The sequence below is a fragment of the Arvicanthis niloticus genome, chromosome 6, assembly GCF_011762505.2.
Source record: "Arvicanthis niloticus isolate mArvNil1 chromosome 6, mArvNil1.pat.X, whole genome shotgun sequence".
In the NCBI taxonomy this organism is placed as follows: domain Eukaryota; kingdom Metazoa; phylum Chordata; class Mammalia; order Rodentia; family Muridae; genus Arvicanthis; species Arvicanthis niloticus.
The window spans coordinates 16,280,775-16,305,188 of NC_047663.1; the positions used below are offsets into that span (position 1 = coordinate 16,280,775).

Consider the following 24,414-nt stretch of genomic DNA (forward strand, 5'->3'; position numbering starts at 1 on the left):
TCTTTCCTTAGGACTCCTCACACTCCTCAGGCACCTTTTAATACATGAGCTACCAGGTTTTTCATGAAATCTCAATCCTCATCTGTCTTGGCAAATCACAATCCTTGATATATTTTCAAACCTTCAGTGATACATAAGCACTAAAATCTGGTGTCCCAGTTCAAGGAGTGATGACCCAGATACAGAAGAGTAACAGGCATCCATGTAATAATCTGCCAAACAGGAAAGAGCTGAAATACCGTCTCATAAAATTATCTACCAAGAGGATGAAGAGGAGGCTCAGCAGTTAAGAGCACTTGCTGCTTTTACGGAGGACCCAGGTTCACCTCCCTGTACCTACATGGCAGCTCAAAAGTATCTAATGCCAGTTCCAGGGGACCCAGCACTCTCTGGCCTCCTGCATTCATCATTAATTGTGCTAGCCAGTCAAGACACCAGGCAAGAAATTAAAACACTGAGAAAGCATAAAACTGAACATTGAGGATGAGCAAGTGTTAAGCAAGTGATACCGGAACATAATTTAAAAAAAAAAAAAAAAAAAAAAAAAAGCATTACCAAGAGTAAAACTAGGAGCTACAATTTGGGCTAAAGTTCTACCTCCCAACAGGGGGGAAAAGTACCACATAAACAATCTCTATATCCTGTCCTTCAGGAAAAAGGCTTCTCTCGCTTCCAGGGGCAAGTTCAGCTGCCAAGCAGCCTTCTCCAGCCTTCCCATGCCAGACTTTATCACATGTAAGGTTGTCTTGACAAACTGTCTTGCTTTAACAGGAAGTCAGAAGCAAGGGGAAGTGAATGTTCTTGCTGAAGCCTCCGATGTGCAATAGGTCTTTGCTGAGAGTCAGAAAGGAAAAAACAGCCCAAACCACATACTGGGGGAAAAGGGCAAGGAGGGGCCCCACAGACATACAGTTAGGGAAAGAGCTGTATGATGAGTATCCAAGGTCCTCTGCTTAGAAACAAAGCCTTTCACATAGAGGGGATTGACTCACTCTTGGCAGCATGGATTTAAAATGTATCAAAGAATACATACTCTAACCTTCAGTTTTAAAAATCTATAAACTGAGGGTAGGAGGGGCTGGAGAGATAGTTCCGAAGAGCACTAACTGCTCTTCCAAAGCACTCAGATTTGATTCCCAGCACTGATATAACAGCTCACAACTGTATATAACTCCACTTTCAGGGGATCCAGCATCCTTTTCTGGCCTCTGTGAACATCAGGCACACATGTAGTGTAGGCAAAACACTAATACACAACTGGGTTCAATCTCCAGCACTAAGTAAAACTAGGCATGGTGATGCATACCTGTAACTCCAGCACTCTGGAGGTGGAGGTAGGAGGATCAAGAAGTACAAGGTCTTCCTTAGCTACATGGTGAGTTCAAAAGAAGATTGGGCTAGAGACTGCCTCAAAACAAACAAACAAACAAATAAACAATTATTTAAATACACAGTAACAGGCTGGATGAGGCAACTGCAAAAAGCAGAGGTTCACAGAAGAGAAATAAAAGGGTCAACATTTAACAGTGATAGGAACTGGAGAGTGCTGAAGCAGTGCACTTCAGTGTGATCTCTGGTGCCAATCTATGAACTAGCAGCACACTGGTAACCAGTAATGCACAGTAATCCTGGAAACACTTCACAGCAATTTGGCAGAGTAACTTTGCATTGACTGAACATAATAACTAAAAACTATGGACTTATAGTTTGTAAATGTTCAGTTTTTTCTTTTATGTTTCTGTGGATGTGGGTTAAATCCAGGACCAGGGCTTTGCACTTACTAGGCAAGTATTCTACCACTGAACTGGCTACAAACCCCAGTCTGTCTGCTTTATATTTTATATTTCGCTTTTCTTTTCTTTCTTTTTTGAGACAGAGTCTCTTACTATATAGCTCTGGTTGTTTTGGAACTCACTATGTAGACCAGGCTAACTCTGAACTACCAGAGAGATAGTCTTGCTTCTTCTGTCTCCTGAGTGATGTGATTAAAGGTGTGTACCACTAACCCCAGCCCTATTTCACTTTTCAAATTAAAAAATACATGATTAAAGAAAAATTAAAAATTAAAAGCACAAAACTGATATTCATGTGCATGTGTACATACATGTAGATGATATGGATTAATGATGGGTATATTTCCTTGATCTCCACGTTTTAAAACAATTCCTTACTTAACATTTTAATCTATCTATTTATGTACTTACCTACTTCAGTGTATGCATGTACAGAGCTCCGAGCAGAGCTTATATGAGTCAGTACTCTCCTTCCACCAGGTAGGCTCCAGAGATCAAACTCAGGTCATAAAGGTTGGCAGCTAAGTGCCTTTACTTTCTGAGTCATCTTATTGTCATTTATTTTTATTTAACAACATTTTTATTTAATTAAATTTATTATTGATTGATTGATTGATTGGAGACAGAGTCTCATTGTGTTGGCCTTTCTGACCTTTTTTGTTTTTAAATTTTATTCTGAATGTACATGTATGTGTGAAGGTGCATATATGCAATGGCATGTATATGAAGACAACTTTTGGGAGGTGGTTTTTTTTTTCCACCTGTGGGTCCTCAGAATAGAAGTTGTTAGGTTTAGTGGCAAGATCCATTACCCACTGAGAGACTTGTCACTCCATCTTTACTTCTATTATTTATTATTATTATTATTATTATTATTATTGCTTTTGAGACAGGGTCTCACTGCTTGTTGCCCCCAAATCACAAAAATTTGCCTGCCTTTGCCTCCCAAGTGCCATGGTTAAAGGCATTCTCCTAACCTCCACTGTTATTGTTAAATGTAGTATTTATTAATGCTAAAAACAGAAGCAGCTTAAATTTGCCAGTAGTAACCTACCAAAAAAGTTTATGTAATTATGGTATATCTCATCAAGGAAATTATGTGTCATTGTAATTATGAATTATAATTATGAAGAATAAATGCCGACACAATGTTCGTGACAATATTAAGTAAAAGCATAACTTAAGAGACTTGCAGAAATGGCACTAAAACATTTTTACACAAAGCATGTACAGATTAAGTTAGAAATTCAAGAGGTATGTGCAGAAATAAACCAATAAATGTATTATGGCAAGGACTATGTAAAACTGCTTCACTTTTTTAAATGTGTAACTTTAAATCAGTGGTTCTCAACTTTCCTAATGCGTCGACTCTTTAATACAGTTCCTCATGTTGTGGTGACCTCTCCAACCACAAAATTAATTTCATTGCTACTGTTATGAATCATAATGCATCTGTGTTTTCCAGTGGTCTTAGGTGAAAGAGTTGACTCCCAAAGGGGTTGTGACCCACAGGTTGAGAACCACTGTTTTAAATTATAGGACCTAAGACATTTATGTAGCATTTGTCCTATACAAGACCATGAGTGTCAGAGCTCAGATGGTCAGTCATCTAGCTGTCTTTAACTTCTCATCAAGGGATTTGAGGAGTACAGGCATCAGAGTCAGTCAGAGGTGCTAGTTCTCAGGCAATAATTCTACTAAATTGCCAGTGCAGCCTCTTTTATAAGGAAGGGAGGTTTGTTAAAATGATCAACTTTTGCTAAGAGTTTATGCTGGCTGGTCTTACATCAACACAAGTGTTAACTGAACAGTGGGCACCTTAATTAAGAACATGCCTCCATAAGATCCAGCTGTAAGGCATTTTTCTCTCCCCGCCCCTTTAATTTAGGTTTTTCAAGACAGGGTTTCTCTGTGTAACAGCCCTGGCTGTCCTGAACTCTCTTTGTAGACCAAGGGTGTAGCCTTGGACTCTCAGAGATCCGTCAGCCTCTATCTCCCAAGTGCTGGGATCAAAGTCCTGAGCCACTAAGCCCAGTCCCATAAGGTATTTTCTTAATTAGTGATTAATGGAGGGGGACCTCATCTATTGTGGGCGGTGCTATCCTTGGGCTGGTGGTCCTGGGCTCTATAAGAAAGCAGGCTGGGCAAGCCACGGGGAGTAAGCCAGTAAGCAGCATTCTTCCATGGACTCTGCATCAGCTCCTGCTTCCAGGTTCCTGCCCTGTTTGAATCCCTAACTTGATTTCTTCCATGATGAACAGTGAAATGGAAGCATAAGCCACGCCTTTTTTTCCCACCTTGTGCTTTGGACACGGAGTTTTATTGCAGAATTGAAAATCCTAACTAAGACAGAGTTTCAAAAGCACTCTGTGTGTATTATTTAGAGAAAGGATGGGAAAGTGTCTCAAAACAATGATACATCCAAACATACAATCCTGTTCTTAGAGAGTTTATACATCTACAGTGATGGCAGACAGGTCAAGATTACAAGCATACTCATAGAATGTACATCCAGAGAGACTATTTAGTACAGGAAATTATGTAAGAGATAATTCCCAGACATTTGGTAAAGCAGCCACTTTAAGCTGGTAAACTCTACAGCCATTTCCCCCCAGTAAACAGAAGTTAAAAGTATTTCTCAGAATGTGTCTCTAAGCCAAAGCAAGGCAAGGCAAGGCCTTGGAGTTGAGGAAGTTGGGTTCAAAAAGCTTATGAGTCTCAAATCCCTGACAGCCTTTGGTAATTCCTATACTACATAAATATCTCTTATTAAGGTCAAAATCTAATAGAAGAATTGTGTGTGTGTGTGTTTATGTGTGTATAGTTTTCTCTTTTATCATGAAATATTCCCCCACCCCCCAATACTGTTAGTCAAATAATCTTTGTTGTAACTGACCCTAACAATCTGGCTCTCAATAAAATCAAATATAGAAAACTTGCTGGTCCCTGATGAGGCTAGACTCAATGTTACTCTTACTTTGGCTAAGAAATACAGTATTATCAAATAAGCAAGGCAAGATGAAGAAATGTAAACTTTGTCTTCAGTTGCTGGGCCATGATAGAGGCTACTTACATGGTTTCTGTCTTGAGATAACAGCAGTATCCTAAGGCTTTTCATACTTGAGCTTCTATCCAAAATGTCAATTGCTTTATCGAGATCATCTTGGTTTTTCAACAGGATGGAAAGCTACAACAACAGGACACAGAAAATCATACAAGACACAAAGATTTCAATGCTTTAGTTTGCAAAAACAAAAGCTAAAATATGTTTAAAGAGAAACAATCTCATTAGCTACACTGAGGGTCTTAAGAGATCTAGCTGAAATTAGAAGGTTTTGTTTCCTCTCAGTGTGAAGCAATTCCTAAAGAGATTTAGAGTTGTGCATCCATCAGTTCTTCTCTATCTTAAAACAGTGCCATCACTACAAAGATATATGTCTTATGCCCATTTATAGTTTGTCCCCCATTCCTACTACCAATGCCAGGCAGCCAGCAGTAGATTTTCTATCTCTACAGGTTCATATTTTCTAAACTTTTAATATAAATGGAATCATACAGTGTATATGTGTGTGTGTGTGTGTGTGTATGAGTTATATATGTATGTATGTCTCATTTTTTGTTTGTTTTTTGAGACAGGATCTATGTAGCCTTGGCTGTCTTAAAACTCATTTTGTAGACCAGGTTGGCCCTGAACTCACAGAGCTTTCTGCCTCTGCCTCCTGAGTGCCAGTATTAAAGTCATGCACTACCATGCCAAACCTCTTTGTTTTGTAAGTTTATTTTATGTGTGGGCCTGAGTGTATGTATATGTGCATCACATGCATATAGATGTCTGTAGAGACCAGAGAGTACATTGTATCCTTTAGAAATGGGGTTATAGGTCATTATGAGCTGCTTGATATGGGTGCTGGGAACCAAGCCTGAGTCCTCTTGCAAAAGCAAATACTCTTATCTGCTGAGCCACCTCTATAGCCTCTTGATTCAATTCTTTAATTTTTTTAAAGAGTATACTTATTTTTTAATGTGTATGCATATTTTGCCTACCTAAATGTAGGTGTACCATGTGTGTGCTCTGTGCTTATAGAGATCAGAAGGTGTTAGAACTCCTGAAACTAGAATCATGGATAGTAGTTGTGAGTTACCATGTGCTGGGAAACAAATCTGCAAAATTAACACTGAACCATGTCTCCAGACCTTCAGTTCAATTTTTAAAGCTTTAGTCTTAGGCCAGAGAGAGTAGCACACACCTGTTAGACCAGCACTAAGAAGGCTGAAGTATGAGAAACATACAAGTTTCAGGCCAGTCTGCCTTGGCAACATAGTGTGTTTCAGGTCAGCCTGGGCCTGATAGAGACCTTGTCCCAATAAAACAGCAACAATAGCAAAAAAAAAAATTCACTTTGACTGATTTAGCCTGAGCCAACACCACCCAGATGCATCTATATTTTTGTATATTATACTTAGTGATTTACTTACCAAGTTTGCCATATTTTAAAAATTTATTTAAAAAAAAAAAAAAAAAAAAAAACCTAAAGATCACTGGGTTAACACCCAGTGGTATTATGGCACATATTACTTGTAATGCCAGGACTTGAAAAGCAAAAGCATAAAGACCAAAATTTTAAGGCCAGCATGGGCTACTTAAAAAGACCTTGTATAAAAAACAAAACAAGACCTCAGCAACTAAGACTAGCTGTGAGTACACACCTATAATCCAAGCACAGAGGTATCTGAAGCAGGAAAATCATGAGTTAAAAGATAGCCTTGGCTTCATATTGAGACTGTCTTAAAATAAATAAATAAATAAATAAATAAAATTAACCTGTAACACATATACACACACATCTCAGTAGCCACTAATTTAGGAACTGAACTATAGAGACATTTTCTAATTTGTTATCAAATATAAAACTACACAGTAAGAGGTTAAGGATGTGGTCCAGTGGTGAAGCACTTGGATGGCAGACTCCCATCAACTGTCCCCAACACAGTCCCCTTAACATTCATGTTTTCTATTACACAAGAATAAATACATTGCCTTTCAGAGTAATAGACCACTAGCCTAAACCAATTGTAGTCTTTCTTAAGAGCTGGAAAAATAATCTTCAAAAAAATTTCTTCCTAGGTGAACTATGGAACAGAAATGAATAAGGACTATTGGAGAAAGGAATGGGATAGTTAATCAATGTTTAAATGTCAACTTTTTTGTTTTTTTCGAGGCAGGGTTTCTCGGGGGTTTTTTCCTGGAACTCACTGTAGACCAGGCTGAACTCAAACTCAGAGATCTGCCTGCTTCTGCCTCCCAAGTGCTGGGATAAAGGGCATGCGCCACCACCACCCGGCTTAGATGCTAACTTTTGAAACAAGCTACAAATCAGAATTAAACTCTAAAAGAAGAATCTACCCTTTATGTTCATAATAGATGATCTACCCCTTAGTTCTATATACCATTCCAGCCTCTTGCTAAAATTTCCGCATTTGTTAAGGCTGTGCTGAGGAAAACAATATCAGCAAAAATCTATTACAAAAATATAAAGAACAAACAAATAAAAAAAGTCTTGGCTCTGGTACTATATCTTATCCCACCAAAGACTGTCTGATCTACCTGTTACTGAATAAGGAGGGTGAAAGTAGCTAAATAACCTCTCATACTGTAGATAAAAATCCCAGTTGTTGCAATTAATAAGAGGCTCCAGAAACAGAAAACCCTCAAATGAAATTAAAGAAACAAACTAATAACAAATTTTCAGGTAAAAGGTAAGCAAATGCACACGGCTGTTCTTGGCCCTTCCCCTATCCATCCTTCTTACCTCATTATTCATATAATGCAAATCAAGAGGCTGCCCAAAAACTGCTGTCACCTTGTGCTCCACATCTTCGTATCTCACAGGCCGGCTGAACGCTATGATTCTAAAAGGGAACAAGAATGTTTAAAGTTTAGAAACTATCTTAGTTACTGTTCTACTGCTGTGAAGAGACACCATAACCAAGCAACTTACAAGAGAAAACATTTAACTGGGGGCTTGCTTACAGTGTCAGAGGATGAGTCTATGACTGTCATGGTGGTGTGGGAGCAGACAAATGTGGTGCTGGAACATTATATCTCATCCACAAGCAGCACGGGACTGGCATGGGTTTTTGAAACCTCAAGCTCACTCCCAGCGGCACACCTCTTCCAACCTGTACCTCCTAATCCTTCCTAAACAGCCCAATCAGAAAGCAACTGTAAGTCTATGGGTAGCATACATATTCACAGAAATAGCCACAGACAATAATTTTGCTGTCAAATTTGTCTTCTTGGACTGGAAATAAAGCTAAGTGATAGGGCACCTGCCTTGACAACAAAAACTTAAACTCTTGCTCAAAATGCTGGTACATCCCTTTAACCCCAGCACTTGAGAGTCAGCAGCAAGCAGATCTCTGTAAATCTGAGAGCAGCCTGGTCTACAGAGGCCAGACTGGAATGAATGGTGAAATGTAGAAGTTCAGTTTGACCCTGTCTCAAAACCACAAACCTTCTAATGACAAAATAAATCATCAATGAAATTAAACCATAAAAGCCAAGAAAATCCATAAAGACTGAGATTGGTAAAAAATAAATAAAATTAAATTTTAAAAAATTAGAAGGTATAGGGCTAGAGAGATGGCTCTGTAGTTAAGGGCACTACCTACTCTTCCAGAAGACCAGGTTTGATTTCTAATGCACCAGGCACACAGTGGTATACAGGCATATATGCAGGCAAAACACCCATACAAATAAAATAAAACAAAATGTAATTTAATTTAAAAAATTTAAAGTTGGGATTGGTGGCACATGTGTTAGCTCAGTGGTTAAGAGCATAAGGAACCTCACAACTGTCTTTAAATCCAGTTCCAGGGGTTCTGACATAGACACCAATGGGTAGTGATGGTGTATACCTTCAATCCCAGTACTTGGGAGGCAGAGACAGGCAGATGTCTGTGAGGTCAGTGCCAGCCTGGTCTACAGAGTGAGTTCCAGGACAGCCAAGGCTACACAGAGAAACCCTGTCTTGGGGAGCTTGAGGGGAGGGAAGAGGCTGAAGCAGGAGGATCCCAAGTCCTAGGTTGGCCTGGGATACAAAGTTTGTTCAATGCCTGCCTGAGTTATACAGTGAAAAATTATGTCAACTCCCATTCCGTTGGGGGGAAAAAAAAAAAGAAAGAAAGAATTGAAGGGAAAAATCAGTAAGAATAAAACTATCTCTCTAGCCTCAATAAGAGGGAATGTGTCACCCCCCCCCGTTTCTCCCTCCCCCCCCCCCACCCCCCCAGTTCTGGAAAACAACCAAGCTCAGAGGTAAGTTTTTCTGCATCAAGCCTGGCTGTGAGACAGTCAGTCACCCTAAACTGCCTCAAAGTCTGGTTATGATCAGAAACTGTGGCTTTCCAGAGCTAATAAAAGCCAAGCTGCTGCCATTGCATTGACTAACAGATCTTAGAAAATGCTGAATTGTGTCTTACTACTAAGTTTTTCAGAGGGAACTGGTTGTCCCTGGTTGTCCTCTCTGTCCTCTTACAGGATAGTCAAGGTCCTCCCCTTCTAAAATGGAATCCTATGAAAGTGAGTACCTGGACAAATGGACAAGTCATTACTTCTTTCACTTTTCCTGTAAAGTCCAAATCAACATGGGCCATCATTTATAAGAGATGGTTCAATAGTTAAGAGCACCAGCTGTTGTTCCAGAAGCCCTAGAGTTTGTCTCCCAGCACCCACATAGCAGCTAACATCCTAGCTCCAGTTCCAGGGGATCCAGTACTCTCTTCTGGCCTCCTGAGGCACCTGGTACACAGGTGATACACAGACAAACATGCAGGCAAAACATGTTCACATATAAGATTTAAAGAAACAAAGAAAAGATATTAACACTAAACAAAGTCCCCAATGACTGTCTTTATAAAAGCTTAAGAAATGAAATACGTGAAACTAGAGATATCTGGCACAGAACAGCTTAAGTTTGGTACTACTAACTCTCTCAAGCCCTCAATCTTACACACAGTACACAGACTGCAAAATGCCATGGTTCCTGAAAACAACTCCGTCGAAAAAAAAAAAAAAAAAAAAAAGTAGATTTTTAAAACCTTGATAGCCAGAAAGTGGTGGTGCACACCTTTAATCCCAGCACTTGGGAGGCAGAGGCAGGCTGATTTCTGAGTTTGAGGCCAGCCTGGTCTACAGAGTGAGTTCCAGGACAGCCAGGGCTACACAGAGAAACCATGTCTCGAAAAAAGAAAAAACAACAAGAACAACAACAACAAAACCTTGATAGCAGCATTCTGAGGCTCAGGCTTCAGAAAGCCATTCCTGCCTGACTACCTTAAATACTTGTGGTTTCTCTCTGGCAGCTTCTTTGAAATGAAACACATACACTTTCACAGTTTAAGTCTACTCACTGAAACTGCACACTACTTTGAGAACAGGGAATCCAGGAAACCGTAACTGCATAACTAAGCTCCAACACAACTGAGCTTTTGATTCCATATCCACTTCTGAGAAGCCTCTGGTGCGCTAAGTTTTTTTCATTCCTCAAAAACTGTCAGGCCAGAAACTAAAAAGTGCCAATGATGAAGCGTAACTTGCTACTGTCGGGACACAGGATACAGAACTGGGGGACAGCTCTGCTCTTCCCTCCTCTAGAATAGAATAGCCCTAAACCTCAAAGCAGCTGAGACTACAGGTGGGTGAGCAGAGACCACTCCCACAACACAGGCCCTACCTGCCCCTTGATGAGCAGAGAAGTAAGTTGAATCACATTTTTCTCTACTGAGAATTTCCACCTTGGCGTTTTGCAAAAATAATTATTACTAAAACATTAACAAGAAACGTGAATTAAAAGAGAAAGGAAGTCTTAGAATATTACTAGAGGTAGTTTTCTGAGCTCAGTGCTTTCCCAGGACTTCAGCATACATTAACACAGAACGCAACTTACCGTCTCTCCCCATTGTGTTCAAACTTGATTCTGACGTCACTCTGCCAAAAAGAGTAACAAATAGGTTAGAGAGTTCTCTGAAGTTTCCGATAAGTCATAGATAGCCCTTTAGGCATTGGGCAAACATTACCATTAATAAAACACCTAATGGTTCCTGTTCTAGTTTCTCCACTCAGAAAAACCATTCTTTCCTTCAAACTTGAAAATTCTGCTTTAATCTTCCCCTCTTTTTTCCTTCAAAAATTTTTCATATGATATATTTTGATCATGTTTTTTCCTTCCCCCATTTCCTCCCAGAACCTCCCCCACCTACCCACCCAACTTTTTGTTTTTTTCTCATTCTTTCAAAAACAAACAGAAGCACTATGGTGGTTTAAACCAGATTAGCTCCCAGAGACTCATGTTTAAATGCTAGTTTGTAGAACTTATTTAGGGCTGATTAGGTATGGTAAGAGGAAGGTATGGTTGAAGGATGTGTTTCACTAAGGGGGGGGGGGTTGAGGATTAAAAGGGCCATGTTAGACCCAATCAATCAATCTCTCTCTCTCTCTCTCTCTCTCTCTCTCTCTCTCTCTCTCTCTCTCTCTCTGTGACTTCTGTCTAAGGATGAGGATGTAGATCTCAGCTGCTGCTCCAGCAACCCTGTCTACTTTCCACCATTGATGATCATGGACTAACCAATCCCCCAATTAAATGTTTTCTTCATTTAAAGAAAATTGTTTTGTTTTTATTTTTTGAGACAGGGTTTCTCTATGTAGCCCTTGCTATCTTAAAACTCAATCTGTAGACCAGGATAACCTTGAACTTAGAGATCTGCCTTCCTCTACCTCCCAAGTGCTGGGGTTAAAGGCATGTGCTACCACCACCCAGCAATTGTTTCCTCTGTAAGAGTTGCCTTAGTTACATAAGATGTCTCTTCACAGCAATAGAACACTGAGAAACAAACAAAAACACAAAACTAAAAATCAAAACAAACAAAAAATGCCAAAACAAAACGAAACAAAACAAACAAGAAAAGAGTTCATTTTGAATTAGACAACTACTCCTGGGCATGGGCCTGCCCTGGAGTGAGGTCTACATACTCAGTGGTACTCCATTACAAATAAATTGATCTCACTTTTCCAATAGGTATTAGTTGCAAACAACTTCTTAGGGGTTAGGGGTGGGACCCACGTCCACATCTCCATCTCAGAAATAAAGACTATTATTTTCTACCGTGTTACATTCTTTAAATTCTAATGTATTACAACAATCCAATTCAGACACAACAAAACACACTCTTTTAGGATTTATTTTTAATTATGACTTTGTGTGCATATCTGTATGAGGTATGTGTACACAAGTGTGGGTAAATTTGGAGGCCAGGGACACTAGATTCTCCTGTAGCTGGAGTTACAGGTGGCTGTGAACTGCCAAACCTGAGTTTCTCCTATCAGCCACAAATAAGAAAAGTTCAGATAAAGACAACTATTGCTCAACTCCCTCACTATTCTCTTTGACTTAGTGTAAACCTAGTCTACTCTGACTTCTATGACAGCCTAAAGAACTTAACAGCATTCTAACCACTTCTGCTCTTTTGTTGGTTCCTCTTTCATGGCCTCACTTGCCCTTCCCTCAACATGTGACCACCCAGGCTTTGGATTTCTGGCTTTTTGCTCTTCTCAATACCTTCTCTTCAGTCAACCTCTAAACAGAGACTTCTAATAGACCTAGGCCCACCCCAATCTAAGATGAAGCAAAGCTTCATCTGCCTCACATGTATTTGAAGCATATATGAATTCGTTAAGAAGACAGCACTGGAGACCAGAGACAGAACCCAGAGGATAGAGACACTTTTTGCCAAATCCAAGGACCATTAGATTCACATGGTAGAAGAGAACCAACTCCCTCTGACCTCCACAGGTGTACAGACACTGGTACATAGACAGACAGACAGACAGACAGACACACACACACACACTCTGACTCTCTCTCTCTCTCTCTCTCTCTCTCTCTCTCTCTCTCTCTCTCTCTCTCTCTCTCTCCTCATTCCTCTCCTCTCCTCCCTGTGCCTTCTCAATTAGAAGTAGCAACAGCAGCCACTTTTAGTCCCATAACTCAGGAAGCAGAGGCTGAAGCAGGTGGATCTCTATGAGTTCAAGGCTAGACTGATCTACATAGTGAGTTCCAGGACAGCCAGGGCTATGTAAAGAGACTCTGTTTTTTTAAAAGCTATAAAAATTAATAATTAAGATAGTGTTGGGGACTGAAGAGATAGCTGTTGCTCTTGCAGAAGGTTGGGATTTGGTTCTTAGCACCCAACAAAGTGGCTCACAACTATCTATAACTCCAACTCCAGGGGATCTGATGCCCTCTTCTGACCTCCTTGGTCACCAGAAATGTGCATATTATACATACATACATTTAGGCAAAAATACTTAAACACATAAAAAGCTTTTTTTAATGTCAGCACAGGAGTTAAATTACCTTAAGTTCTGATTCTAGAGTTTCCTGGCTGTGCGACCTTGCTCTTGTCATTTAAACCTCTCTGTGACTCAATTTTCTCATTTGTAAAGTGAGACTAGTGATAGTACTTTACTGAATAGACTTTTCAAATTTTTAAATTATATAATCACATAATGAGATTCGAATTAATATCCGACATACAAATTCTCAATAAATGATTACAAAAACTCCACTATCTTTTAGCCGAAATACTTGGAAGCAAAATTGTCTGGACTGCACACTTAGGACTTAGAAAGGTAGCATGGTGCGTACTCTATATATCATATGATGCGTCTTTCTCACTGAGGGCAGCAGCTTTGGAAGCAACCTATAGCCAAGGCATAATACTTTCAACTTATTTCCAGAAGTTAGCTGTGTGTGGTTCTGATCAACAGCTGGGATAGAACTGAGTTCTATACTCTGACAGCTGGATGTTTCAAGGTAGTGCCTGCCCCACTCAACATGAGTATAATGATTATGGAGAAAGCTATCCTCCTCCTCATACTGGACACACCATGTTAAGCCACAGAGATTCAAGGTTTATTTGTTAATACAGTATATGGTTTGTTTTGTTGTCAAATGAAGTTCTGCAAATAAACAAAAAACTGGGACTGAAGAGATGGTTCAGTGGTTAAGAGCATTGGCTGCTCCTCCAGAGGACTCCTGTTCAGGTCTCAATATCCATACAGCACCTTACAACCTTCTATAACTCCAATTCCAGAAGACCTGATGGCCTTTGCTGATATCTTCTGGTACCAGGCATGCACCTGGCTCATATACATAGTTAAAGCAAAACAAGCAAACACATGAAATAAAAATAAATCGATCCAAGAGATAAAAAACCACACCTACATATTCATCTACATACTCATAAATCTCTAAGATCTTGAACCGTTCCTTCCTTCCCCCTTATTCTCCCCTTAAATGCCTTGAGCATGAAACTGCTTCCCATTCTTCCTGGTATCACCATTGCTGGGACCCTTTCCCCTTAGTCCTCAATTCTTTAATTGTTCATTTTGTTTTTTGAGATTTTTGTTTTCGGTCTCTCTCTCTTATCTCCAGGGTATCTCTTGCTGTCCTGGAATGCACTAGACTGGCCCTGAACTCACCTAGATCCACCTGTCTCTGCCCCTGAGTGTTGCATTAAATATGTGTGCCACCATTCTTTGCTAATTCTGGGGCTTTTTGTTTTTGTTTTGTTTTTGTTGTTGTTGTTTTGGTTTTTTTTTTTTTTTTTTTTTGAGACAGGGTTTCTCTGTGTAGTCCTGGCTATCCTGGAACTCACTCTGTAGACCAGGCTGGCCTCGAACTCAGAAATCCACCTGCCTCTGCCTCCCAAGTGCTGGGATTAAAGGCGTGCGCCACCACTGCCTGGCTAATTCTGGGCTCTTAAAGCCATTTCTACACTTCTCAGCTTTCCTCTCTTCCACCCACTCTATTATTTTGTTTCCTATTACTTATCCTACTCATTCTACATTTTCCAATCCCAACCATCAACTTACCTCTCTTACCATGTTCCTTCCTGTTACAAAAAATTACCAGTGATGCCCTTGACATAGACATTCTCTATTCTCTGCTATCATTTGAAGCCTCTTCAGTTTACCTAACTATACTATACAACTCGTTCCCTCAGTAACCCTGTTTTCCAGCCAGCTCAATGTGTATCTTATTTCCTCAAACATGCTATAGTCTTTCCCCTAGGTCTTTAATCACCCCTTTCCTAGTTGTTACTCCTTATTCTCATCCAACTAAACTTTTATATCCTTTACACCTGGTTCAATGCCATTTCTACTTGAAATCATGAAGGCTATGGCCCAAGCTCACACTTTTCACTTTCCTGGCTTCTGCCAGGACTCTCTCTATACCACATCATGATACACAGCCAAGTCTAGCTATCATTTCTCTCTCAAATCCTCCCTCTCATTTTTCTCACCCCCAACCCTCATTTTTTCCCCAAGGTCTCACTATATAGATCTGACTGGCATAAAACAGTGATCCTCCCACATCTTCTGAATGAATGCTGGGGTTATAAGCATTGACCCATGCCCATCTTCCTTTTCTCCCTTCCCTCTCTCTTCCCATTTCCCAATACTGGGGTACACAAAATATGGCACGTTTTGAGGGTAGTGTCTTAAAGAAGCCTGACTACAGACATATATTAAACTGACTGGAGAGGTGTCATAGCTACTGAGAAAAAAAATCCAACCGAAATACTCAGGCTTGGGGTATAGCTCAGTAGGGAGAGTGCCTGACTAGCATACACAGGCTTTGGGTTGGATCTCTAGTACCATGAAACTGAGTATGGTAGCACCTGCCTATAATCCTACCATTTGGGAGATGGAGGCAGGAGGATTAAAATTCAAGGTTGTCCTCTGCTGTGAAGTAAATTCAAAGCAAACTGGGTTATATGAAGCCCTGTTTCAAAAAATTAAAAACAAGCTGTGATGGTCTGAGTGAAAATAACTCCCCATAAACTCATAAGAAGTGCCATTATTGGAGGTGTGGCCTTGTTGGAGGAAATGTATAACTGGGGGAGGGGGACCTCTGAAGTTTCAAAAGCTCAAGCCAGGCTTAGTGGTTCACTGTCTCTTCCTGCTGTTTTTGGATCCAGATGTAGAACTCTCAACTACCTCTCCAGCAACATGTCTGACTGCATAATACCATGCTTCCTGCCATTACAATAATGGACTAAACCTCTGAATTATAAGCCAGCCCCAGTCAAATGTTTTCCTTTATAAGAGTTGTCATGGTCATGATTTTTCTTCACAGCAATAAAACCCTAACTAAGATATAAGCAAACAAACAAACAAACAAAAAAACCACAAAAGCAACAAACAAATGGCAAAAATATAACTCAGGTTCAGCCAAATCAAGTCCCTGGTCCAAAGGTAGAGGTGACAGGGCAAGCCTAGAGGTTGACTCAAACCGAACAAGGACAATATGAAAAGCTGACAATAACACCAAACTTTCACAGAAATGAGTTCAAGTCTGCATATGGACTCCAAAGGGCATGATGGGACAGACAGGTGAATGAATGTTTTGCTAAAGCAGACATGTGATGTTTAGAAAAAATATAAATATGACCCCACAGAGGGTGGAAGCTTGAATATTGGTTTGCTTTGCTCTGCCTTGCTAGTCTTTGCTGACTGCACGCATGTATCGGTTCACTTTAAAATGTGTTGCTGATCTTCGACTGTGGTGACTTCATAGAGAAAACTCACCAAAGAGGTTGTCATGAGATTCCTGCAGCTTCTTCCCACGTCCACACACTAGGGCCCACTGGCGAGCCTCATGATTTCTTCTGGATTGAACTGGCCTTACTGATTTGTGTGTGGTGTGATGTCTGCCAAGTGGACCAGACAGCAGCTACTGATTTGTGTTTGCTGTTTGCTAGTGGACTGAACTGAGAACAATGGAGATTGGAATCACCCCAAAGAACTATTTCTAAACAGGTCTACTTTCCCCATATCCTAATAACCTTTCTTTTCCACTACCTCTGGTGGGTGGTGGGCTAGAGGGGAGGTTAAACCCTTATTAAGGTAGGTAGTGAAAAAGATAATTATTTGCCTACACCAGGGTCTTACTATGTAGGCCTGGTTGGCCTGAAACTCACAGATATCTAACTGCCTCTGCCTCTATAGTTCTGGAATTAAAGGCATATGCTATCACAGCAAACTATTTGCTGTGTGTTTGGGTGGTTCCTTACACATTTGGAACTGTGGTCCTTTTGCCAAAGATAGTAAATAAGTTAAATGAAAAGGGAAACAAAAATATTTTTTACTTCTAGGCTCACATGTATCTTATTTTCAAGCTTGACAGCCCTCACCAGCAATCTTTGAAAAAGAAAGGGAATTCTGAAGAGTTATGAGTGGGTCTACCACAGGAACCAGGAGCCTGTTCAGTGTGAATGATGCTTTTATCTACTCAGATGACAGGATGAGATGAGAGCCATAATCCAGCTGTGTGGTTATTTGGCTTGGGCTGAGCCCAGAGTGTTTCTTTCTCTGTTCCAGTCGTAGGCCTGGAAGCTTCTAGCTACCTACACTCTAATCTTCCAAGCTGACTGATTCAATCCAGCCTCTCTCAGCTTCTGACTCAATTTCTTTACTTGGCATCATACTAACTTTGGCAATATGTTCTAATCTTCTGGCTCCTCATTTTCTGGTTCTGTCTTCACCTGTGTCTAGCTTGTTTTCTCTGAAATCTGTCTGTGTAAACTGTCTGGGCTCAACTGCCATACATACACACCACAACAAACACCACCTTTCTTTCTCTCTTTCTCTCCTTCCCCTTCTCTCTCTCTGCTCTTAAGTAACCTCTCTTTCCTATGCTGTTCTCCTGTGCATTGGGCATGTCCTATCTCTAATTCATTTCACCAAATCTTTCTCTGATTTGTCATTTTATCTGCCCCTTAATTGGATATCACTTTCAAACATGGTGGCTTCCTTCTACAAACTAACCTTACCTTCATTGTTAGGGATCAAAGGTATGTAATAAGGGCATGTCTGCATTCCAGCCAGATCACATAGACCTAGGTCTTTGGATGTGAACCTTTGCCAGAGCAGCCATGTTGCTGGATTAAAATTCTTCTATAGCTCTGTCTCTGGTCCTAGAATTCTCTAGCCTGGAACTGGAAACTAAGGCCCTGCCCTGCTTGTACCTGCTATGAAGAAAGCAGCATTCCCATCCAGACATATCCACTATCGAGTATCTGAAGAATCAAATCCTGACCTTGGAATCTATGCAAGTATAGAGAAGATTAGTAAGATTTAAGAAACAGAATTCATAAAAATAAGGATTATGTTTCTTCCTCTAATTTGATCTTCAGAAATTTGTCTAGAGTTAGAAGTTTGCAAAAGACCATCAATTAGATAGTAACGACAAGCCAATAAAGGCAGCAAAACCTTAAGACTTTTAGTTCCACAACATGCACAGTTCTGGTTAGAAATTTAATTTCCCCAAAGCTCAAATCCATAGTGCTAAAACATAGAAGAAATTATATAATAACTAGAGCTTTACATTTGTATATTTTTATGATACAAAAAATGCATATTCTGATCTTGCAAAATTCTTAAGTAGAAACAATGCACATTAATTAATATCTCTCTAATTCAAATGGAAAAACTGAGGTTCACAAAAGCTATCTGAATTACATTCAGTACAACTTTTGTGACTAGAAATCAACAGGTCTGTTTATTTCCTGGCTCTACTCCAAATCTTTGTGTAAAAGCTCCGCAAACTGTAAAGTGTTGCTTATATATGTGTTTATAGTCACTGACATTGTTAACTGCTATCATAAAACTCTGTGTCAACGGGTGATTAACAAACAGTCTGTGACTGCTGGGTGGTGTACTTTTCACTACACTAAGCTGCCAATTCGCAACCATTAATAGTGAACTGTGAATTGATGAGTGCTAAAGAGATGCTGTGTAGCAAAGACTGTAAAGCCATGGACTGGATGTGTCATACATCCAAGATGTTCAGCCAGCTCTTACTATGTCTTAGCTTCCAGGGACCTAACATACAGAAGGGAATTACAAAAAAACCACAAACCTATCTCCTAACAAATGTTTACAGCTCAGACCCCACTGCCCATGAATTCCCATAACTACTTAGAATACATATTTATACTCAAATATATTTTCTCTTTCAATTGGTTTAAGAAGCTTGTTTATTTAGGGAAGCGGATGTCTAACGTCCTGGCAAGCAGATATTTGAATTAGGTTTTCTAGTTCTTCCAGGCCTCAGACCCAAAAAATTCTGTCAATGAACCCAGCTCTTTTGGCTTCTCTTGCTTTGCCAACTTGGTTTTTCTTTTTCTTTTCTTTCTTTCTTTCTTTCTTTCTTTCTTTCTTTCTTTCTTTCTTATTTTATTTATTTATTTATTTATTTATTTATTTATTTATTTTTGGTTTTTTCAAGACAGGGATTCTCTGTGTAGCCCTGGCTGTCCTGGAACTCGCTCTGTAGACCAGGCTGGCCTCAAACTCAGAAATCCACCTGCCTCTGCCTCCCAAGTGCTGGGATTAAAGGCGTGCGCCACCACAGCCCGGCTTGCCAACTTGGTATTGCCATTCTCACACTGAAGGGCTATTTGTCTCTGCCAACACTGTTCTACCCTTGAATAAACAATTTTTCCCACCAGCCAAAATACTTGATTATCTTTAGCTTCGACTCTGTGGTTTGAATTTTTACTCAAATTTAACATTTCTTAGTCCAATTTGGCATCTCAGCTATTTAAATTAGGTTTTTATTTTCCGTCCCCTCTTTTCTTAAACACAGATTTTTTAGCAGAAAACAAAATGGTAATGAAAAAAACTATTTTATGGGCTAGAAAGATGGCTCACCAGTTAAGAGCACTGGCTACTCTTTCAGAGAACCTGGGTTCAATTCCCAGCATCCACCTGGCAGCTCGTAACCATCTGTACCTCCATGTCCAGAGGATCCACCTCCTCTTCCAACAGCAATGTACACTAGGTATGCATGTGGTACACAGACATACATGCAGGTAAAACACCAGTAAACATAATAAAAACAAACACAACCCCAAAGCACTATCTCAACATAAGTTACTATCTCAAACATAAGTTACTATAACAAAAAGAATAATGAATGATGATTCACTTCATAAACTGTAAAGATCTGCATTAACAAATGACTCATATTATCAGGCTCTTTCCATTACATTAATCTATAAACACATCTTCTTGAACATCTCCTGTACCCCATCTCATTCAATTTCTTAGAAATGCACTTGTTGTCTTCAAGATTTTGCTAAATATTTTGCAGAATCATCTATATTTCCCAAAAGAAACCATTCTACAATCTTGAGTTCGATTAAAAAAAAATATCTTGATAATTTTATTGCCATTTTACCAAATAGCATAAAATCTTGAGTTTCCATCAAACACACACAACACCCCTTTGTGCTGCAAACTGAACCTCGTGCACACTACCAACTGAGCTATCTCTGATCCTTGAGCTTAAATTTTTAAACAGCCATGTCAGTTCTCCTTCACATACACCCAAGAATACAATATTAAAGATAATTCATTAATAAGCGTATCACAATGCAGAAACTAATAACCTATGTAGAAGGCATGAATTCACCAATGAATCTATACATTTCTAAGCATGTAATATCTTTTTGTCATCCCATCCCCAGAAAAAGGGCCTTATACTGTTCATAAACTTGTTTTGTCCAATACAATAGCCACAAGCCACATACAGCTATTTAATTTAATTAAAATTAAAGAAAATAGAAAATCCAGTTGCTCAATAGTTGCATGTGGTCAGTGGCTACCATACGGGACAACACAGAAGTGGAATATTCCTGACCACATAGAACCTTTGGACAGCACTAACAGAGGAGTAATATTATTGTGAGAATGGTCCCTAAAAGACAAATTTGTGTCACACTAACCAATGACCTCTTCCAGCACTAGTGGCAAGTTTAAAAGCACATCTCAGCTTTCACAGGTAACTGGGTCCTTACCAAAACTTTCTTTTTCTCACTGGCCCCAGCACACAAGCTTATGGTTACTGTGGGCTGCTCAGAAGGACTGGGCTGCTGTCATTATTTTTTTCTTTAAAAATAAAAAATAATCTGAGGTTAATAACTTGTATCCTTCACACAACAGAAAACTGCTTGGTGTTATTCAGTAAATTGTGGAGCCAAAGAGCCAAGAAGTCTTGTTATGATTGCTTTCTAATAGATACTTAATCCATTCTATTCTTCGGAGCCACTGACTTATTTTTACAGCAGCAGGCACAGTTTTTTGTTTTTTAAAGCAAGATTTTTGGGTAACAGCTTTTAAGCTCTAAGCAGGATTCCTATGAAACTATCTGTGGCTACCTCTTGGCCTTTTCCTGGAGTGGTCCCTTAGGGCCTTCTCTTCACCCATTAACTGCTATCCATGCCAACAGTCCAGTTAGGAAAAGATCAGCTAAGTGTAGCTGTGTTAGCAAGCATACTCTACACATAGGAAGACAGGAAGGAAAGTGAGGTCATTAGACTCAAGCCATGGGGGAGGGGACTCACTTCTGGTAAAATGTTCCTAACCAACATGGCTTTGAATACAAGTAAATTACAGCACGGGGGAAACCACATGAAAAGTATAAAAATGAGTCCTAATTTGCTATTACATCCAGTTCTGTAAGACAATCACAACAATAGAGGCAGCATTCTAAACTAATCTTTTTAACATGAAACAAAAACACTCCCCTAACCCCCAGGGAACTAGAATTCCTAAAGGCAGGAAATACTCTGGGAGGATATATCTAGCTGACCACAGATAAAACAAAATTCTAAAGTCTTATAATTTCTTTGTAGCTCTGAACAATTGATAGACAAAGTTAAATGAGAAGAGGTTAGTTAATAGGAATACCGACAGGAAGAATGTCCTGGACAAATTTTCATCAAGTATATATACTTAGATACTACAGCCATTACACAAAGCACTAGACATCCATTAGACTTTGTGGAACCCTATCCATCCACTCTTCTTTGAAGGCCAGCTTACCCAGGAAACAGGATGATAAGTGATACTAGACATGAGATGATTTCAACATCACATAAATTTAAATGTTAGCAAAAATAGGGAATGTTTTCCTAAAGCAACACATGACTCAATAAAAAAACACTCTCAAATATCCAAGCCAATAATGAAAAACAATAATAAAATCATTCAGTATTGCTCTTAAATTGTTACGTGATTCGTTTGTTTGTTTGTTTTTTGAGACAGGGTTTCTCTGTGTAGCCCTGGCTGTCCTGGAACTCACGCTGTAGACCAGGCTGGCCTCAAACTCAGAAATCTGCCTGCCTCTGCCTCCCAAGTGCTGGGATTAAAGGCGTGCGCCACCACTGCCCAGCTATGTGATTCTTAATAAATGAATTACCTTTATATTTTTATATCCTAATTATATTTTACATAAGCTAATGTGAAAATTAATTATTTTTTCCTCAGTATACAGAAGACCTCCTAAGTTACAGATCATGAATCTGATCTGCCAAATTATCAGTAAAAGCAAAAGAATTATATAATAAAGGAAAAAAATATTCTTATTGTTCATAGATGAAATGCTATGCCAAGAACTCCAGCTCTTGGACCCACACCCGGCTGCTACATATCATTAACTATTTAACAGAGGTGTGAAAGGGACCAAAAGCATTCAAGTCTAGTATTAGAGTAGCCTTAGCTTCTCATATATTTCTCATTTAAAAACCCTCCCCAAAAAATTAAGTCAAGTTCTACCAGAGCCACACATACCTGCCTGTTTAGGTGACCAGTGTCCTTGTTCTTCATGGTCTCATATCCAGACACCCGAGGACGTCGGCTCATCTGGAGGGCCACCAGGTCCTTCATGATCGAGTCTAATGCCTCTTGTTCATCTGCATTTAGAGAGAGCATGTGGGCTAAGATACTTCAATAGAGAACAATAAAGCACTATTTCCACAAATTATATGACTAATATTCCAGGGAGTAAAATGACAGACCCTGAGCCAGATGTGGGAGCACATGCCTAAATGCCCACACTTAAGAGGCAGAGGCAGAGGATCACTGCACTGCAAGTATGCAGCCAGACAGGGAATACAGCAAGATCATTTCAAAATAACAAGATAGACACTGTAACTACAGTCACATAGTGGTTAAAAAGATAATTAAGGTCAAGTGGTAGCAATCTAAATTTTAATGTTTTCTTAATAGTCCTCCAGACTTCTGGAAATGCACTGATTGGGTCTGAGAAAATAGTTTATTCAACACCAGAAGAATTCAACCATGAAAAACCTGAAAAGTTGGAGTAAGGAACACCACAGCACAATATAGTTGGCTACTGAATGCAAATATAAATTCAGCAAGCTAATCAGGGGCAGGACTGGTCCCAGACCTAGTCTTCCTTCCTTTCTTCCATTCTTCCTTCCTTTTTTTTTTTTTTTCCTAAGGCAGGGGCTCACTATGTATGTAGCTCTGGCTAGCCTAGAACATGACATCCTCCTGTCTTAGCAGCCTAAGTGGGATTTTTACAGGATTGGCAACCATACCCAGCCAGACTTACTCTTAAAGCACTATGTGTAAAAGAGGACATCTTAAAGGACCTCAGGTAGCTATTTTAAACACAGTTGTTTTTACATGCCTAACCTTTAAATACTGCTTCTAATTACAAATTTTACAGACAGATCAGCTGGTCAAAGAGTAGCTCTCCTGGCCAGAGAAATTCATCACTCACTGGCTTTACTTTAATCCCTTTCTCTTGAAACACTGTGGAATACTAGAGTTCCACCTCTGGAGACAAACTTTTCAAACCCAGAAGACAAATCAGCCCAATCTCAAGCTTTAAAATTCTCCCAGAAATCTTTACCCCATTCAAATAACATTTAAAGGTTGAAAATAAGTATATCCGGTGATCTGGAGGAGAATAAGAGGGTAAATTGTCACACTCCCCAAATGACTCACTTGGGAACTTAGGGCACACCTTTTAAAAAAGCAAGAAAAAAAAAAAAAAAAAAACCTCCACCCGCCGGGCGGTGGTGGCTCACACCTTTAATCCCAGCACCTGGGAGGCAGCTGCAGGTGGATTTCTGAGTTCGAGGCCAGCCTGGTCTACAGAGTGAGTTCCAGGACAGCCAGGGCTACACAGAGAAACCCTTTTTCGAAAAACAAAACAAAAAACAAAAAAACAAAACAAAACAAAAAAACCTCCACCCAAAGAGAGTGCCCATCTTCTGCCCTTTATTCTTGTCCTTATATTAATATTCCAGAGGAAGGAAAACACAACATGATTCTGGTCTCTTCTCCAACCTCACTTGCCTCTTACCTTTTCCTAGAATACCTCTGAAGAGACATGGGAAAGACATAGAAAAAGATACCTAAAAAGATATTTTTGACTGTTCAGAAAAGTAAAATTAAATTTAAAACCTGCAAGAAAAAAAGTAGTTTCCCATATAATTCCAGGACAGTGGCCCATGCCCTTTAACCCAAGTACTGAAGAGACTAAAGCTAAAGCAGGAGGCTTTTTTTTTTTGGTTTTTGAGACAGGGTTTCTCTGTGTAGTCCTGGCTGTCCTGGAACTCACTCCGTAGACCAGGCTGTCCTCGAACTCAGAAATCCACCTGCCTCTGCCTCCCAAGTGCTGGGATTAAAGGCGTGTGCCACCACCGCCCGGCAAAGCAGGAGGCTCTTAACTTGGAG

At 39.7% G+C, this 24,414-nt stretch overlaps 1 protein-coding gene across 2 annotated transcripts in view; it reads right to left on the bottom strand.

Annotated features, from left to right (window-relative positions):
• The window catches only part of Map3k3 (mitogen-activated protein kinase kinase kinase 3), a 62,735-nt gene that overhangs the window by 28,350 nt on the left and 9,971 nt on the right, over positions 1 to 24,414 (bottom strand). For both annotated transcript variants that reach the window (XM_076935605.1, XM_034505870.2), the window contains exons 2-5: positions 22,495 to 22,616; positions 10,742 to 10,782; positions 7,604 to 7,703; positions 4,867 to 4,980 (exon numbers count right to left, since the gene is read on the bottom strand). In XM_076935605.1, coding sequence (XP_076791720.1) covers positions 4,867 to 4,980; positions 7,604 to 7,703; positions 10,742 to 10,782; positions 22,495 to 22,616 — 377 coding nt within the window. The remainder of the gene's footprint in view (positions 1 to 4,866; positions 4,981 to 7,603; positions 7,704 to 10,741; positions 10,783 to 22,494; positions 22,617 to 24,414) is intronic.